Source organism: Pongo abelii, chromosome 2, assembly GCF_028885655.2.
Source record: "Pongo abelii isolate AG06213 chromosome 2, NHGRI_mPonAbe1-v2.0_pri, whole genome shotgun sequence".
Taxonomy (NCBI): Eukaryota; Metazoa; Chordata; class Mammalia; order Primates; family Hominidae; genus Pongo; species Pongo abelii.
Window position 1 is genome coordinate 14,432,536 of NC_085928.1, and position 19,823 is coordinate 14,452,358.

At 41.4% G+C, this 19,823-nt stretch overlaps 1 protein-coding gene and 1 long non-coding RNA gene across 19 annotated transcripts in view; one reads left to right on the forward strand and one right to left on the reverse strand.

Moving 5' to 3' along the window:
- The window catches only part of MYLK (myosin light chain kinase), a 280,320-nt gene extending 270,527 nt beyond the window's left edge, over positions 1 to 9,793 (forward strand). For 10 of the 12 annotated variants that reach the window (XM_054551385.2, XM_024245412.3, XM_054551384.2 and 7 more), the window contains 3 exons: positions 1,769 to 1,898; positions 3,330 to 3,461; positions 7,748 to 9,793. In XM_054551385.2, the coding sequence (XP_054407360.2) occupies positions 1,769 to 1,898; positions 3,330 to 3,461; positions 7,748 to 7,992 (507 nt within the window). In that variant the 3' untranslated portion in view covers positions 7,993 to 9,793. The remainder of the gene's footprint in view (positions 1 to 1,768; positions 1,899 to 3,329; positions 3,462 to 7,747) is intronic. The other 2 variants (XM_024245409.3, XM_063721725.1) reach the window with 1 other exon arrangement.
- Positions 1 to 19,823, reverse strand: part of LOC112132771 (uncharacterized) — a 96,861-nt gene that overhangs the window by 60,744 nt on the left and 16,294 nt on the right. For 6 of the 7 annotated variants that reach the window (XR_008523561.2, XR_008523559.2, XR_008523560.2 and 3 more), the window contains exon 2: positions 17,043 to 17,160. This is a non-coding gene — a long non-coding RNA (uncharacterized LOC112132771). Of the gene's footprint in view, positions 1 to 10,708; positions 10,897 to 17,042; positions 17,161 to 19,823 lie in introns of all 7 variants that reach the window. The other variant, XR_008523558.2, reaches the window with a different exon arrangement.

Genomic DNA, 19,823 nt, shown 5'->3' on the forward strand with positions numbered 1-19,823 from the left:
CTCTTACCTGTTCCTGAGGGCAGGGTAACCTCCCATGGGAAGAGCTGGGTCTCTCTACACTCTGGCTAGCACAACAAACAGGTTGAACCAGTAACATCTCCCAGAAAAGCAAGAAAGGTTGCCACGTGGCCTGAGCCTGCAGAGGCATTCTCCGCAGGGCCACACGGTGGTTCTGCGCACAGTTAAGTTGTTCAGTTTTCATCTCTCACCATCTTCCCCTCCTCATCACCTCCACCTGGGACTGCGTGGATTCTGTTCAGCGACCCAGCCTCACTCTGGTGGCAGAGGCCAGAAACATACCCACACCATACAGAGTGATGTGTGTGAGAAGGGATGGCCAGGGGACAGAGTAAGGTGGAATGTCTGTCCAAAGTGCATGAGAGCAGTCTGTAGCAAGGACGGCAGGAGGCACGACAGTAAGGTCATCCCGCTCACCACAGTAGGTCTCCTCTTTAACCATAAACACACGCACACAATTTTCTGTATGTTTCCTTAGCACCCAGAAGTTATTTACTTTCAAAATGATCAGTCTTTTTACTGAAGCTTACTGGCTTTCCAACTAGTCCTAAATTGTGAGGCTTTACTGAAGTACTTGAGCATGTGAAGTGAACTGAGGAGGAAAATGGCTTTGCCGGCAGAGTTTGAGGTGCAATGAGTACAAGCCATTTGCCTATGAAGAGGCTGTTTCCTTCCTCTCTCGGGGGGACAAGTCGCCAGTCTGCGGTGACATCTGTTGTCTGGATGCACAGCTTTTAGATGCCTAAAAAAGATGCTTTGGGTGCAGGGGTGGAAAGACTTGGTTGTGCCTTAGTTTTCTTATCTTAGTCATTCCTGTTAACCTTAGAAAAAAGGTGAAAAACTTATTGAAAGATAAGAAACAATAAGACACAATTGTACATTATTAGGGATCCCATGCTTGGTAGAATTTTCGCAATGTAAATGTAAATTTTCGAAAAGGATCTCAAGTTCTGATCCTTTTCAGCAGAAATTCTTTCCTCTCCCAAGTCTAGTCACTGAGAAGCAAAGTGCCGTTGCCTTTTATTTCTTCGATGCTTCCTTTTGGTGCCTGAATGCACACCAGGGAAGAGCTCCCCTCCAGAGCTTCACTGCATCACAGACTTGTGCTGGGGCCAGCCAGAGTGTTTCTCAAAATCTTTTAAGTCTCTGAATTATAAACAGAGCTAAATGGGACCTTGGAGATCATCTTGTCCAGCCCCCTCCTTCTAGAGAAGGAAACTGAAGCTCAGAGTGGTTAAGTGACTTGCCCAAGGTCAACAGGATGCTGTGTTATTATTATTATGATTATTTTTGCATCAGGACTTGTGGGATCTGTAGTAACTATTCTCTTGGCCAATTATAATCACATCACTGGCATTGTTTTACGAGAAATAGCCCCGCTAGGCCCAGTCAGCAATAAGTCTTTGGAGCTGTCTCAGCCTGCAGTTGCTTTATATAAACTATCCCTTTTATGGGAGTTGAAGCACTGTATGAAAAGGGTTTTTGTCTCATGTTGACCTTGTTTAGTCACATTAACGCACACATCAGTTCCAGGCCCCATTCCATTCTCTGAACATCTTCTGACACACTGACAGTGCTGAGCAGAGCAAGGTTGGGTTCGCTCCTCTGGCAGAACCTCGGCTCTCAGGAGGTCCTTGTTCCGGGGAACAGCTGCTCCTCCAGGCCTGGGCTCTACTCCCCGCAGCCCCTCGCACTACCCAGCTGGAACCAGGGACAACGCCTGAGTCCAACCCTCGTGTCTATTTTCCAGAAAACGGGCAATGCTGTGAGAGCCATTGGAAGACTGTCCTCTATGGCAATGATCTCAGGGCTCAGTGGCAGGAAATCCTCAACAGGGTCACCAACCAGCCCGCTCAATGCAGAAAAACTAGAATCTGAAGGTAAGGAGAAGTTTCTCCAGCCAGCTGGTGAGAAAGAAAGGGTTGGGGAACAAAGGGGCATTTTGAGGTTTTGGTTGGTTTTGTTCTTTTTTTTTTTTTTAATATGCCCTGCAAAGATAAATTCAGAAGTAATTTTGGGTTTCCCTGAAAATTACTAAGTCTAATAATTATTCTTAATCGTTTAACCTTAAGCTTAACCATTTTCAGAGGGAAAGTTATTTGTCTAATAGAACTAGATGACCTCAGCTATGCTTTTTCATATATTTTGTGTTAAAATTAACAAAGACTTTATTAAAATCTTCCTTTGTTCTTATGGCAAAAGTGATATGCTATATTAATAGGCAAAAATAACATTAAAATTACATGTAGTTGTGTAAGATTTATAAAATATTCTATTTTGTATCATCTTTGTGGTTTTGTTTTAAATAAAAATTAACTCTTATGGTCCACATTCTTTGGCATTGTTCGTGATGCTGAATCGTGTCATTTGAACTGGGCAGACTGGGACTGGCAGGTCTCCTCCTGGAGACTAATAGGGTCAGTTACTTGCTCACTGTCTTAGATGCTGTCCCGTCCATCTCCTCAGTGAAAGCCCCAGCCTTTTCCTGCTTCAGGTGCATGCAGGGCCAGGCCCTTATTCATGTGGCCAGAGACACCCTCTGTCCCTCCCTGCCGGGTGCTTTTTGTGTCCACAGGTGAGAATCTGAGTTTAGATCCCTTTGGTGAGCAAAGGTAGGGTTATTGGTGAGGCCAGCAACTGCCTGCTCTGAAGTTTCCTCGCAACCAGGGATAGAGACTGCAGCACACAGGCCTGGTCCCTCCTGAGCCACTCCTGCCCCTCCTCAGATGACCCAGACATAGCCTGAAGGGGAGGGAGGAGATATAGGTGTCCCTCCAAGTTACAACTTTTCCCTGAACCAATCCCACATCCTGGTCCACAGTCACACAGCATGAAGGCAGTGTGAGCATGGAGAAAGAGCCACTGGAAGCTGAAGATGCGGCTAGGACCTGACTCCTCCCTTGTAAAAAGCAGGTGGAACATCTGCTGCAGAAGGAAGGCAGAGGGATATCAAGACTAGGAAGGCTGGTGAGGTCCTGCCCTGCTTAGACACCCTCAGCTGAATCCTAAAGCAGCATGAAATGCAGCCAGAAATCCTTTTTAAAGATGATTTCCTCTTTCAACATGTCAGCATAAGGGGAAGGGGGAGTCTGATCAATTCCTCAGCTTGGACACAGTTCCTTCTTCTGCCAAAAACCATTTGGCAGCAGGCCAACCTGTCCCCAGGAGAAGGGCGTGCTTATGATTCAGTTCTCAAAGCTGCCTTCTTTGCTAAATCATAGCAACTTTTTTAAAAGTTAGTTTCTTTAAGCTAGAGGCGAGGCGAGAAGAAGGAATGAAGAAATGACCTGGTCTTCTTCTCTGTCTTCTAGAAGATGTGTCCCAAGCTTTCCTTGAGGCTGTTGCTGAGGAAAAGCCTCATGTAAAACCCTATTTCTCTAAGACCATTCGTGATTTAGAAGTCGTGGAGGGAAGTGCTGCTAGATTTGACTGCAAGATTGAAGGTAAGTTGTAGCTGTGCTTCTCTTCACCATGAATAGGGTGTGGCTGGATGGTAGGGTCCCTACCATGCACCCTGGGCAAGATGTCAGTTCTGTGCAGCTGGGGACAATGAGGAACCACCAAGCTTTGGGGGAAACTGGGTCAGCAGGAGCTGCTCATAAAGGGCGATGCCCTGCACTCCCACCTCCTGAAGGTGTGTCCTTCAGTCACTTCTCCAGGGGGCACATTTGAAATTTCACCTACTTACACCAGCCACTAGACCTAAGTTTAGAAATGGCCTTGCATGGACTTACCTGGCTTTGGAACATGCTTAGTGAAATGAGCTTTGCAAACTGCTGAAAAGCATGTGACTTGCCCATACGAGGCCCTCAAAGGAAGGCTGGCACAAAGGCATAGGATGTGGAGTCGGCAGGCTCTGCTACTCATCCACAGGCTGTGTGACCTTGGACGGTGGTCCAACTCCCCTGAGTTACAGTCCCTCTGCTGTAAGATGATAGCTAAGTCATGGAGTGGCTCTGGGGATTCTGTGAGGGGACATATGTGAGAAGGGGGAACATTTTAGATCTTGTAAAGATGTCACGGAGCAAAGGGAAAAGTTGTGGGACTGGCAGGTACAGAGAGAGCGCATGCATTGTGACTTCAGACCGAAGCCAGTTGGGAGCCAGGCACCCGGGACAAAGCACTCAGCCGGCGCCATCTTCCCCAGGCTGCTTATCTGTCCCCTGGGAATAATGCAGCCACAGACCTGTCAGTGGTCAGAGCTCAAGGGACCTTAAGGGGTCATGGCATAGCACCTGAGAAATGAGCAAAGTTGATGACACGAAGCGTTTCCATTTTCATATAGATTGCAACCGTCTAGAAAGAGAAGGGACAAGATAAGACAGGCTCTTTGCTTCAAGTCTGTGACTTTCACCTGCCAACCAGGGTGGCGGGTTATCGCCCATTTTGGTCTGACCAAATAAAGCACAGAAGTTTATTAGGCAGCTTTCCCAAGGCCGCATAGTACAGTACAGCAGTCAGAACAAACTGTGCCTGCCACTTTCTTTGATTCTCCAGCAATGTGACTAGACAATGCCTTTTGAGTAAAATAACTGAAAGTTAGGAATGGAAAAAGTAGTTTTTCTTCTGCATCTTTATATTATCAAAGTGCCTTATCAATGCTTCACCTACCATAGTCATTTTCCTTTCCTCACTCAATTAAAAGAAAGTGGATGTGCTGCCTTTGATAATATGAAAATTCTCGGACTGGGGATTCTGCTGAAGGCTCTGGAGCCACTGCTTGCAATTCTCACCATTACCATTGCCTTTGGGTCTTCTGAAGTTTCTTTTCCTTTTTGAATGTTTTAAAATAACATAATGATTATCATTTTGTACTTAATTTTCTCTTTGGGATTGTTTTGTACTTAATTTTCTCTTTGGAATTGTTTCATTGATATTTATGTAACTTTTGCCTGGAGCTCTGATGAGAAATTAAAGCATATGGATGCTGTTTTGATAAAAACAAAATTGAAACTTTTGCACTGAGAGTGCAGGGCATGGGAGTACAGGGTACTTTATGACCAGCTCTTCCTGACCCAATTTTCCTCATGGTCTGGGTGTTCCTAATTACTTCGAAAAAACAATTTCTAAAATTATTTTGAAAAAACAACATTGAAAACATTAGAATTCTTGATTTCTTATGTATAATTTTTATTCTGGTTAGGGCTCATATTAGCCTGTTTGCATTGCTATAAAGGAATACCTGAGGCTGGAAAATTTATAAAGAAAAGAAGCTTCTTTGGCTTGGGGCCAGCATCTGCATCCAGTGAGGCCTCAGGATGCTTTTAATCATAGCAGAAGCAGGCATGTCACATGGCAAGTGAGAGAGCGAGAGAGAAGGACGTGCCACGTTTTAACAACCAGATCTGCATGAACTGACAGAGCAAGAACTCACCCATTACCTCGGGGAGGGCACCAAGACATTCATGAGGGATCCGCCTCCATGACCCAAACACCTCCCACCAGGCCCCACCTCCAACACTGGGGATCACATTTCAACATGAGATTCAGGGGGCACAAATATCCAAACCGTATCAGGGCTACAATTTTTTTCCTGTAAAAATACTTCTCCAACATTTAAGAGAAAGTCAGGTGGAATATATTGTATAGTTTTAAAGGTATGTATATATATGACTTTGAAAGCGGGGTACGTGTATATACCATGTACCTGCAAACAAAATGCATAATGTTGGTAATGCTTCTGTACATATATATGTACACATACACATTAAACATATATAATATATATTTTATATGCATGTGTATTTTATTTTTTAATGCTGAACTTTGCAGAGATATGACTAATGCCTAAAGGCTCATTGGTGAGGTTCATTTCCAATTGTCCATAGGCAAATTACCTGCTTTGGATCAGACTAAGACAAATATTGCTTTCTTCTTCTTAGCAATATTATCAGCTCTTTTAAATTGTTTTATATACCTGTTATTAGCTTTATTGAGTTATAATTTATATACTATAAAATTCACCTATTTTAAATGCACAATTCAATTATTTTTAATGAATTTATACCACAATCCAATTTTAGAACATTTTCATCACTCCAAAAAGATCCCTTGTTCCCATTTTGTTTTGACTCTTATTTTTCATTTAAATTATTTAACTTAAACTATTATACAAAATTGAAAATTTAGGCTGGGCATAGTGGCTCACGCCTGTAATCCCAACACTTTGGAAGGCCAAGGCAGGCAGATCACTTGAGTCCAGGAGATCAAGACCAGCCTGGGCAACATGATGAAACCCTATCTATCTCTACAAAAAATATGAAAATTAGCTGGGTGTGGTGGTGTGTACCTGTAGTCTGAGCTACGCAGTAGGCTGAGGTGGGAGGATCACTTGAGCCTGGACATTGGAGGTTGCAGTGACCCAAGATCATGCTGCTGCACTCCTGCCTAGGCAACACAGTGAGACTCTGTCTCAAAAAAAAAAAAAAAAAAAAAGATAGAAAATTGTATTTTCGGCTGAGCACAGGTAGCTCACACCTGTAATCCCAGCACTTTGGGAGGCCAAGGCAGGCAGATTACCTGAGGTCAGGAGATACAGACCAGCCTGGTCAACATGCTGAAACCCTGTCTCTACTAAAAATACAAAAATTAGACAGGTGTCATGGCACACACCTGTAATCCCAGCTACTCAGAAGGCTGAGGCACAAGAATCACTTGAACCAAGGAGGTGGAGGTTACAGTGAGCCAAGATCACGCTACTGCACTCCAGCCTGGGTGACAGAGTGAGACTCTGTCTCAAAAAAAAAAAGAAAAAGAAAATTGTATTTTCAATCTAAGAAGGTATTCAGATCTGGGTGTAGAGTTGGAGTTGGAGCAGTATTTCAGGCAGTACTCTATTTTTTATTTTCATTTTTTGCCATGTTGGCCAAGCTGGTCTTGAACTCCTGCCCACCTCGGCCTCCCAAAGTGCTGGCATTACAGGTGTGAGCCACCATGCCTAGCCTCAGGTAGTACTCTATGTCTGTTTAAAGATGGGTGGGTGTGGTGGTTCACACCTGTAATCCCAGCACTTTGGGAGGTCAAGGTCAGAGGAACACTTGAGCCCAGGAGTTTGAGACCAGCCTGGGCAACAAAGGAAGACCCTGTCTTTACAAAAAAAAACTTTTTAAAAAATTAGCCGGGCATGGTGGCATGTACCTATAGCTCCAGCTACTTGGGAGGCTGAGGGAGGAGGATCGCTTGAGCCCAGGAGTTGAGGCTGCAGTGAGCCATGTTCATGCCACTGCACTCCAGCCTAGGTGATAGAACGAGACCCTGCCCCCCTACCCCCCAAAAAGTGAAAGGTGGGATGTTTAACTGAGCACGGTCGCTCATGCCTATAGTCTCGCTACTCAGGAGGCTGAGAAGGGAGGATTGTTTGAGCCCAGGAATTTGAGCAACAGTAAGCTATGATCATGCCACTACACTCCAGCCTAGGCAACAGAGTGAGACTCATCACTTTAAAAAAAAAAAAAAATTAAGTTTTTTAATAGGTGGGATGTGGTGCTAGTCCAACATGTGTGGGAAATGGAACAACTTTAAAATATTCTATCTGGGGTTCCAGATATTGGTATTTACAAGACATGTCCATATTCTAAGGTAGATATCAAAACAGTTGATAAAGGCCAACATCAAAATTTTCTCCTTAACCACCTTAATCAATAGTGGTAGCTTACGAGTTGCTTGCATGAGTTGATAAGAAATTTTGAATAACAGTTCCTGCAACTTGTGTTCTCTCCCTGTGATGCAGGATACCCGGACCCTGAGGTTGTCTGGTTCAAAGATGACCAGTCAATCAGGGAGTCCCGCCACTTCCAGATAGACTACGATGAGGACGGGAACTGCTCTTTAATTATTAGTGATGTTTGCGGGGATGACGATGCCAAGTACACCTGCAAGGCTGTCAACAGTCTTGGAGAAGCCACCTGCACAGCAGAGCTCATTGTGGAAACGATGGAGGAAGGCGAAGGGGAAGGGGAAGAGGAAGAAGAGTGAAACAAAGCCAGAGAAAAGCAGTTTCTAAGTCATATTAAAAGGACTATTTCTCTAAAACTCAAAAAAAAAAAACCAAAAAAACTCAAGATAGTAAAAGCACCTAGTGTGATAGATTATCTAGTTAGGTCATTTGTGGGTTGATTCTTCAGAAACAGCAGTTGATACCTAGCAGCGTTATTGATGGGCATTAATCTACATTAGCTGGCACCTTAAGATACTAGTGCAGCTAGATTTCATTTAGGGAAATCACCAGTAACTTGGCTGACCAATTGATTTTAGAGAGAAAGTAACCAAACCAAATATTTATCTGGGCAAAGTCATAAATTCTCCACTTGAATGCGCTCATGAAAAATAAGGCCAAAACAAGGGTTCTGGGCCACAGCTCAGCCCAGAGGGTCCCTGGAGATGGGAGGCCTCTCTCTCCCCACCCCCGACTCTAGAGAACTGGGTTTTCTCCCAGTACTCCAGCAATTCATTTCTGAAAGCAGTTGAGCCACTTTATTCCAAAGTACACTGCAGATGTTCAAACTCTCCATTTCTCTTTCCCCTTCCACCTGCCAGTTTTGCTGAATCTCAACTTGTCATGAGTTTAAGCATTAAGGACATTATGCTTCTTCGATTCTGAAGACAGGTCCCTGCTCATGGATGACTCCGGCTTCCTTAGGAAAATATTTTTCTTCCAAAATCAGTAGGAAATCTAAACTTATCCCCTCTTTGCAGATATCTAGCAGCTTCAGACATTTGGTTAAAACCCATGGAGAAAAAAAAAAAAATCCTTGCTAATGTGGTTTCCTTTGTAAACCAGGATTCTTATTTGTGCTGTTATAGAATATCAGCTCTGAATGTGTGGTAAAGATTTTTGTGTTTGAATATAGGAGAAATCAGTTTGCTGAAAAGTTAGTCTTAATTATCTATTGGCCACGATGAAACAGATTTCAACTGATAAAGAGCTGGAGAACTCCATGTACTTTGGAATCTCCTCCAAGATAGCCAGAGTTTAATATGTCTTCATTCTCAACACTCTCCAAAGAACTTGACCTACCTTATGGGTTCCATATTTTTCTTCTTAAATGTGCATCAATCATGCCTTGCCCCCAACCTTTAAATATATTCTTAGACCTGGTAAATGCACTCAGACTTGCGTCTTTAGGAATTTTTAACTTTCTTTCACTACATTGGCACTTAAATTTTTTCTTTATAAAACTTTTTGAAGGTCATAAACAAAGACCATAATTGATAGACCTAATACATTTCCTCTGTGTGTGTGTGTGTAACATTCCAAATACTTTTTTTTCTTTTCCACTGTTTGTAAGGTGCAACAATTTAATATTTTTAAGGGACTTTTTAAGAGTTCCTTAAGAACAAATTTAAAATTACTTCAGTGCAATCCTACACAGTATCAACATTAGAATTTTGATATTAGTCTTATGTTATCTTCCATTCTATTTTTATCTGCTTTTTGCTGCTAGTTTCAAACTTCCAGTATTTTTCCTTTTGCTTTTAAAATAGTTACAATATTTTTCATAATAGCCACAGTATTGCCACAGTTTCTTATAATAAAGGGTTTTTATTTGATTTAGAGCATTCAAAGCTTTTTTCTATCACTTTTGTGTTCAGAATATAACCTTTGTGTGCGTGTATGTTGTGTGTGTGCATGTGTGGCGTATATGTGTGTTATAGGTTAATGCCTTCTTGGAATTGTGTTAATATTCTCTTGGTTTATTATGCCATCAGAATGGTAAATGAGAACACTACAACTGTAGTCAGCTCACAATTTTTAAATAAAGGATACCACAGTGCATGCTGTTTGTTCAATCTTTGCAGACTTCTCTTTCTTTCCATGCTACCAGTTGTAAAGGACACAGCTATATCTTGGAAATGAAAAACAAACAAACACTGTGGTGCCTAGATGTGAAGAACTGGCTTATGTGGTTGTGTTTTACTATGGAACAGAATGATTTAGGAAGTTCTTGTTTATATAGGTAGCCGAATTTACACATTTAGTTCAAAATTTCTCTTGAGCATCAGCTTAGTACGATATCATTCTAGAAGGATATCTTATAGAGCAGGTGTCCCCAAACCCCAGTACGTGGCCTGTTAAGAACCAGGTCACACATAAGGAGGTTAGCAGTGGGCAAGTGAGCAAAGCTTCATCTATATTTACAGCTGATCCCCATTGCTTACATTACCGCCTAAGCTCTGCCTCCTGTCAGATCAGCGGCGGCATTAGGTTCTCTCAGGAACAAACTCTATTGTGAACTGCTCATGTGAGGGATCTAGGTTTCACGCTCCTTATGAGAATCTAACACCTGACGATCTGTCACTGTTTCCCATCACCCCTAGATAGGACAGTCTAGTTGCAGGAAAACAAGCTCAGGGCTTCCACTGATTCTATATTATGATGAGTTGTATACTTATTTTATTATTATTACAATGTAATAATAATAAAATTATTATATTATAATAAAATCTATTATTACAATGTAATAATAATAGAAAAAAAATGCACAATACGTATAATGTGCTTGAATAATCCCAAAACCACCCCCTCTCCTGGTCCATGGAAAAACTGTCTTCCATGAAAGTGGTCCCTGGTGCCAAAAAGGTTAGGGACCACTGTTACAGAGTATCAGGTTCTCAAAATGCTAAAATCTATATGACATTTTTAACACGTGACATTATCATCATCATCATCATCATCACTGATACTATTTACCAGGGCATGGTTTGAATTGGTGACTTTGGTGCAATTCATTATTGGCAGCCAAATGCTTTATCCATATCTTCATATTGAAGAATTTGCTATCAGGAAACTACCAGTCCTGCTTTACAGGAAGTCTGTTATCAGATATCAGATGGCGAGTCCCCCATGTCTTCAGATGTTCAAACAATATTGTGGATGGTCTAGAAAGAGTTTAAGACATGCTGTTAAATGTAGGGCTAGATAATTCTCTGATTCTTTGATGTAGTCTGGAAAGAAACAATCCATTGTCCAGTTAATAAATATTTAGTGTTTTCATTTTTAAGACAATCACAATCCACAAATGTCCCTAGTAATTTATTATTTTTAAAGAAAATGACTTTTTATTCCTTGCTAGTGAAAAATGTACAATTTATATGCTGCACTGGGAAAAATAACAGATATAGTTTCTTCCATTCATTTTCATCCCAAACATATAAAAAATAATCCATTGATTGTTCCTTGCATTGCATATCTTATTAAAAGATATTTCCTACTTGCAACTAATAAGACATGCTGACTGTTGTGAGCTCTAAATTTATGTAAAGATTTTTTATTTTTGTTAAAATGTTTGAAATTTGCTTTTTGCTCCACACCTCACCTGTTTTTGATAAATCTGTGCTAATGAGTACATAGGAGGTAATAAATAATTGAGTTGTGAGAAACCCAATTCTCCATTTTTCAAGAAAACACAAGTAGCACTACTCTCTTTATCCCTTGGGACTCCTTCTCTGTATTTTGAAAGGGGGGGCTAATGTTGGTGGCAGTTGTTGCTAAGGATCTCTGCACAGAGTTAGGGCTTCACTCTCGGCTTCCTGGTTAGATGGGGCCATATGACTAGTCCTAGTCAGTGAGCTGTGACTAGAAGTGATGTATGTACCCTCGGGACCAGAGCATTTATGTGCTGGTACAAGCCTCTCCATAATGACTAGCAACACATGAGATGGTGGCTGCTGCAGCCATCTGGGTCTCTAGCCAACCCAAAATGGGGACATAACACAAGCAAGAAATAAACATTTTTTCTTATAAATCACCAAGATTTTGGGGTTCTCTGTGGCTGCAACATAACCTAGACTATCCTGATACAGGCTTATCACCATGTTCGGGATGTGTGGTGACCAGGATGGTAGCCACTACTCACAAGTGGCTATTTAAATTTAAGTTACTTAAAATAAATAAAATAAAAAATTCAGTTCCTCAGTTGTATGAGTTACATTTCAAATGCTCTATAGTCACATGTACATCACTTTTCAAATTATGTGAAATTAAAACTGAAAAGCTTGTGTGAAAGTCTAGAGAGTATGGTCTATAGTTTCATCAATTGTATTGGATAATATAGTCTCAATACTCAAGTGTTGCTCTTAATTCTTTATTTATATTCAAATATAGTTTTTCACTTTTTAAGACATTTTAAAGGCTGGGTGCAGTGGTGCACACCTGTAGTCCCAGCACTTTGGGAGGCCAAGGCAGGAGAATCGCTTGAGGCCAGAAGTTCAAGACCAGCCTGCACGACATAGCAAGACCCCATCTCTATTTCTTTAAAAAAAATTAATTAAAAAATAAAAAGACATTTTAAAAGTACCAGTTCTGGCCAGGCGCGGTGGCTCACGCCTGTAATCCCAGCACTTTGGGAGGCCGAGGCAGGCGGATCACGAGGTCAGGAGATCGAGACCATCCTGGCTAACACGGTGAAACCCCGTCTCTACTAAAAATACCAAAAATTAGCCGGGCATGATGGTGGGCGCCTGTAGTCCCAGCTACTCGGGAGGCTGAGGCAGGAGAATGGCATGAACCCGGGAGGCAGAGCTTGCAATGAGCAGATATTGCGCCACTGCACTCCAGCCTGGGTGACAGAGTGAGACTCCGTCTCAAAAAAACAAAAAACAAGTACCAGTTCTACGCTTCTGACCTCAAAATCTAAATAGTCCTGCAATTCACAAGCAACTCAGATTATTTCTGATATGAGACAACCAACAAGGCCAACATTCTCCAACGTCTTTGGAATTTGCTACTTGAGATGGGGGATCACCAGTAGGGACTATGAGATGGATGCAGAAAGGGAGAGAGACAGGGCTGCTGAGGCAGAATTTCCTCAACCATGGGTCAAAAGGGAGAGGAGCCATCCTGAGGCTACAATCCTTCCAAACTCAGCTGCCTTTTATCAGAACTCCCTTCCTACTGGAATTCAAAACACTCAGGAGATCTATAGTGCTTGGGGACAACATTGAATTTCTAACCGCTGCTGGTTGGAGATTTTAGCCCATAGGCCTTACCCGTGTTCCAAATGCTTATACCCTGCAGGAAGCGCTTCATGTCAGAGACTTCAGCCCCCCGAGTCTCTGTTTGAGGCCTGTGGTAAATTTTCACAAGATATTTTGTGACTCTCTTAGACTAGATTTCTTTTGGCTGGAGATAACTAAGGGAGAAGGAGGTTACAAATTAACCTAAGTCAATTTGGTCATTCATATTTATTATTAATAACATCTTTAAGGCAGGTATCAGTAGCCTCCAATAGTTAAGATATAGATTGAGCTATGGGGCTTCTCCACAACCACGCTTCAGGTGGTATGTTTCAGAGATAGTCTCAGGCCAAACTTGTCAAACACCTATTAGCCAGCAGTCATACAACCGATTCTGCAAGCTCCATGAAGTCCCAGATATGTCTCTCCGGAAAGCACCTTGCATGTTGTCACTGAAGGCAAATCCTGCAGTGTGCTTGGGTAGGAGGCAGCTAAGCTGGTTAATCAGTGGAGTCAGTTCCTCTTGGTGCTATCCTAGGAACCAACTTGTCCAACTTACCCACCATTTTCATTCCCTCTGTAAAATAAGTTACTACCTCTTACCTCTACCTCTTACTACAGCTGTGTAGCTTGTGCCTCAGTTTCCACAGCTATAAAATTAGAGTAATAGTAGTTCCTCACTCATGGCTTGATAGAAAGATTAAACAAGCTCTATGTGCCTGACCTTATGGTACGCCCTCATTCTGGCACTCAGAGATGGTAAGATGTATCAGAAACAATCTCTACTCTGAAAGAACTGATTACATTTCTGCAGAAAAAAAAAAAAAACCAAATATGTGAAAAAGTTATATTCAGTCAGCCCTCTGTATCCATGGGTTCCAAATCCATGGATTCAATCAACTGGAGATGAAAAATATTTGGTGGGAGGCTAGGTATGGTGGCTCATGCCTGTAATGCTAGCACTTTGGGAGGCTGAGGTGGGCAGATCACCTGAGGTCAGGAGTTCAAGACCACTCTGGCCAATATGGTGAAACCCTGTCTCTACTAAAATACAAAAATTAGCTGAGCATAATGGCAGGTGCCTGTAATCCCAGCTACTAAGGAGGCTGAGACAGGAGAATTGCTTGAAACCGGGAGACAGTGGTTGCAGTGAGCCGAGATCACACCACTGCACTCCAGCCTGGGTGGCTGAGCGAGATGCTGTCTCAAAAAAAAAAAAAAAATATATATATATATATATATATAAACTATATATGTAAAATTATATACATTATATAAATATATATATTATATAAAAATATATATATTATATATATAATATAAAATATATATATATTTGGGGGTGGGGAGTTCCACAAAATTCCAAAAAGCAAAACTTGAATTTACTGCTCACCTAGTACTACATTGAATCTATGCGAAAGAAGTGATGTGTAGGCATTGTATTAGGTATTATAAGTAATCTGGAGATGTTTTAAAGCATACAGGAAAATGTGCATAGGTTACATGCAAATACTACATATGCCATTTTATATAAGGGACTTGAGCAACTGCAGATTTTGTTATCTGTGGGGGTGTCCTGGAACCAATACCCCACCAACAACTGTACTAAAGATGGAAGGTATTATTTTAAGTTCTACCCACCTCCCAAAAAAAAGGATCTTTGAAACTGAAAGTGCCATGCAATTGTACAAAAAAACAATTGCTGTGAGTTTAGGAAATGTTACAAATCTAAATCTCGTTCTAAGGAAAGTTTTAACTTCCAGTCCCTAAATATTCCCTTCTTCACAGTCAAAGGAGAAAAGCTCATCTGACCTTATGAGTATTATTTTTCTATCAAGAGGAAAGTTCCCAGAGTTAGCTTGACTTAAACTAATTACGCTTTAACTTTTATCCTGACACATCCCCTAAGTTCTAATTGATATTTGCAAAAGCTGACTTACATTGACTTCTTTCTGGCTGCATATTATCCCAGAACAAATAGGGCTCTGAAGGCTGAGTAGATGTCTTTTTCAAATTGTCTAGAAAGCCAAAAACTGAGACTCTTGTTTTCAGAAGAATCAAGAGATCAAGGAAATATCAGCTTAGGAAATAGGAACCTACCACAGTAGAGAGAAAGTCAAACATGAATTACTCAAGAGAAGCAGTGATTTTCTACCCCTCAGAACTTTCATTAAACTGATAGTAAAGGGATAACAATGTTTTTAAAAAAGATGTCCCTGGTGTGTGATGTTTCCCTTCCTGTGTCCATGTGTTCTCACTGTTCAATTCCCACCTATGAAGGTAACAAACCTGCACATTGTGCACATGTACCCTAAAACTTAAAGTATAATAATAATAAAATTTAAAAAAAGGGAGATGTAAATTCTTCAAATATAAAGACAAATACGGGTGATGACAGATGGAAAATATCAGAATTGTGGAAGATGGAAAACAAAGAATGGATAACTGACGTAGAGCAGAGAAACTGAAGCTAACATCCTGCATAGGAGGAAGCCAATAGAAAGACAAGTCAGTCTGCCCTGAATTCCCCAAAGGCTAGAGGCTAGACAGCCAGGTACCTATGAAAGGGAGCCTCACAAGGTATGACTCATACATGCAAACCAAGGTCTTTGAGGTCAAAGCAGCTCAAAAGTCCACTAGGAGATCAAGGCAGAGGCAGGGATTGTTGGGAGTTAGGACAGAGCAGGGGCTAAGAATCAGGAGGTTACTCTAGACTCTTCGATACTACCCATGTCAAAGTGCAGAAAAGACTCCGATCCCAGAAAGGCATTTGTTTGCTTAAGGCTTTTTAAAAGACCGATTAGGCCGGGCACGATGGTTCCCAACTGTAATCTCAGCACTTTGGGAGGACAAAGCAGGAGTATTCCCTGAGCCTTGAAGACCAGCCTGGGAAACATAGGGAGACCCCGTCTCTACAAAAAAAAATAAAAACAAAAATAAATAGTGTTTTAATTAGCTGGATGTCATGGTATGTGTCTGTGGTCCCAGCTTCTTGGGAGGCTGAAGAGGGAGGATCGCTTGGGCCTGGGAGATTGAGGCTGCAGTGAGCTGTGATCACACCACTACACTCCAGCCTGGGCAAAAAGAATGAAACCCCATTCTTTTCTAAAGAAAAAAAAAAAGACAGATTAGCTTCTTTAAAGTTAAATTGGTTGTCCAAGAAGCCAAATCATTTAGACTTTCAATAATGCACCCTCTTAATGAATGCCTTATATTCATTTATTTAAAACAGAAACTCAGCTGACTAATCTCCATTTAATCCAACTTGCCCAACTTAACCACAACTCTCACTCCTTCTGTAAAATGACTAATGCCCGCATACTTCTGTCCCCACTAACTGAGGTGCATATTTACCAAGAGTCAAAATGGGTTTGTTCTTTTTTTTTTTTTGAGACAGAGTCTCGCTCTGTCGCCCAGGCTGGAGTGCAGTGGTACAATCTCAGCTCACTGCAAGCTCCACCTCCCAGGTTCACACCATTCTCCTGCCTCAGCCTCCCAAGTAGCTGGGACTACAGGCGCCCGCCACCATGCCTGGCTAATTTTTTTGTATTTTTAGTGGAGACGGGGTTTCACCATGTTAGCCAGGATGGTCTCGATCTCCTGACCTCGTGATCTGCCAGTCTTGGCCTCCCAAAGTGCTGGGATTACAGGCGTGAGACACTACACCCAGCCAAAATGGGTTTGTTCTTAAACTTATTTATGCCAGTTGTACTTGTCATTGTAATTATATCATTTGATTAAGTATTACATAAAGCAACAAAAATCGAGTACTAAGGAGAAAAGTAGTTGTTTCTATGGAAGCTAAATTGAGACTACTTGTCATGCCCGGCAGATTGAACACCCGCATTTTCTCCTGTCTCTCCCAAAACCTTAATAAAGGTACAAAAGGCATAAACCCATAAGGGCAAAGAATGAGAAAGGAGATACATTAGAGTTGAGATGTCAGCAAAATTTTGGAATAGGCTAATTGGTAATTAATTTTAAGTTTCAACTTTTTCCATTCTGCAAGTGTCTGCAGGGGAGAAAGCCTCAAAAACAAGGTAATTCAAGCTGGGTGTGGTGGTGCATACCTGTAATCCTAGCTACTCGGGAGGCTGAGGTGGGAGGATCACTTGAGTCCAGGAGTTCAAGGCTTCAGTGAGCTATGATCATGCCACTGCACTCCAGCCTGGGCAACAGAATGAGACCCTGTCTCAAAAACACAAATGAAAAAGGCAAGGTAATTCCTACCACAGAATTAGCAAAAGCAGAGGAACTGGATATCCCCCTCATCTCCTCCTCCTCTAGCCCATATGGCCAGCTGACAGTCCCTCCCCCCAACCCTGGCAGGAAAGTGGATCTTTTAAAGTTGGACTGGAGAGACCACGGACTAGTGGACAACAGGCACAACTTGGCGGGTGAGGGAGGCAACTGAGAAAACTTAGGGACTGGGGAGAGTCTGCACACTGACCTTTAAAACTCCAGCCCTCTCCTACTGCTTGGCTGCCAGAACTCTGACTACAGGGCAAGACTGGCTACAGAATTTGCAGGGCCCAGTGCAAAATAAAAATGTAGGGCTCCTTGTTTAAAATAAAATTTTCAAGATGGCAAAATTTCTCTTAAATGGTCCAATACTGTGATAAATTTAGTAAGAGTTAAATCTTGAATCCCAAATCTAAGTCAGTTACACAATTTATATGTTAAATTGGAATCACAGGCTAATCTGTTTCTCTAATATGCCTTTTTTTTTTTCTTTTTTTTTTTTTTTGAGCAGAGCATTAGAACAAGTGTCAGGTCCTTCTAAGAGCAAGGCCCTGTGAGACTGCATGGGATGCTGGCCCATGAAGCCAGCCCTGCTGCAGGTTATTCCTGCACAGGCAAGGGATTGAAGGACTGTTCTTGGAAACTGGACAATCTAGAGAAATGACCCACATATACTGTCATATGGGAATTTCTCAATAAAAACATCCAATTCTCATCAAATTGTCAATGTGGGTACTTTATGCATTTAATGGCAATTTTTGCACACAGAAAAATTATTCAGAGACCATTTTGTTCTTTTTAATTCATATTTTACCTATTGCAAATTTTAAAACCTAGTTCTTCCTTAAACTTTTAAATTCACTTTCCAGATCTGATTTGGTAGGTTTATAAAATCTACCAAAATGCAATATTAACTTTTAAGGGAACTTTTAGCATCTAATTAATTAATTCCCTTAATCATTTTTAAATCATGTTGATAAATGTAATAAACACCTGTAATCCTAGCTACTTGGGAGGCTGAGGTGGGAGGATTGCTTAAGGCCAGGAGTGCAGTGAGCTATGTTTGTGCCACTGCACTCCAGCCTGGGCAACAGAGTGAGACTGTCTCAAAAAACAAACAAACATGGCTGGTGCAGTGGTGCACATCTGTAATCCCAGCACTTTCAGAGGTCAGGAGTTCAAGACCAGCCTGGCCAAATGGTGAAACTCCGTCTCAATAAAAAAATTAGACAGGTATGGTGGTGTGTGCCTGTAATCCCAGCCACTCAGGAAGCTGAGGCAGGAGAATCTCTTGAACCCAGGAGGCAGAGGTTGTAATGAGCTGATATGGCCTCACTGCATTCCAGCCTGGGTGACAGAGTGAGACCCTATCTCAAAACAAACAAACAAACAAATGAAAATTATTACTAGTGTATAATAATTTCATTTTCATTTTAAATTCTTCAATTGGCTTATAACAAAACTTCCCAAGAAAAGCTCCGACAAATAACTTCTCAAATGAAATAAGTCTCATAGTAATTAAATTTATAAATACAAAAAGACTTAATGTCTCTTAAATGGTCTAATACTGTTATAAATTTAGTAAGAGTTAAATCTTGAATCCCAAATCTAAGTCAGTTACACAATTTATATGTTAAATTGGAATCACAGGCTAATCTGTTTCTCTAATACGCCCTTTTTTTTTTTTTTTTTTGAGCAAGGTACCGTCCAGGCTGGAATACAGTGGTGCTATCATAGCTCACTGCAGCCTCAAACTCCTGGACTCAAGCAATACTCCTGCCTCAGCCTCCCAAGTAGCTCAGGACTACAGGCATGGATATCATGCCTGTAATGAGAAAAACCTGGAATCATATAGAAAAACCTTCCCCCAAGTTGGGAGGGAGCCAAGAGACCAAAAAATGACTCAGACAAGTCCAGTTTGGCAAGTAGATGAGTTTATTAGGACTTATATAGGAGGTACTCCCGCACAGCAGCAGGACAGCTGTAGAGACCCATGCTGCCTCCCATCCCTATGCTGCTTTTAAACTAATTTTCTGGCTCTTTGCCTACTGTGTGTGTTATGGGACTTTTTTCCCAGGTAGGTTCTCAGATACTCTCTGGAATGTTTGGGTTCTCAGGGACACCTGCTCCTTGACAGGACAGAACAAGACCCCATCTCTAAAAAAAGAATAAAAAGGAGTACCTAAAATAAGGATTTTAAACTAACATTTAATACCATATGTTTACTTTGTAATTTTTCTAAATTCTAAATTTCATAAAGTTAAAGAAAGTTGTTTATTTGAAGAAACACTGCCTTTCCTCTTAGGGGAACATCATCTTCTCAGCTGGCTGAGTTTACTCTGACCAAACACTTCAGCTGAGCAAGAGACTTGGAATTATAAGACACCCTGGAAATATTTCTTGTGACTCTGATTGCCAAGCTAAGTTCCTTTCTGTAGTCACTACATTTTGGATTCTAAAATCCAGTTCTTGAGTTTCAGTCCTAAACATTCCTTTATTCCTGGAGTTTGCAACCCCAAATAAGATTGTAGCTAGGACAGGCACAGTAATCCCAGCACTGAGAGGCCAAGGCAGGTGAATCATTAGAACCCAGGAGTTCAAGACCAGCC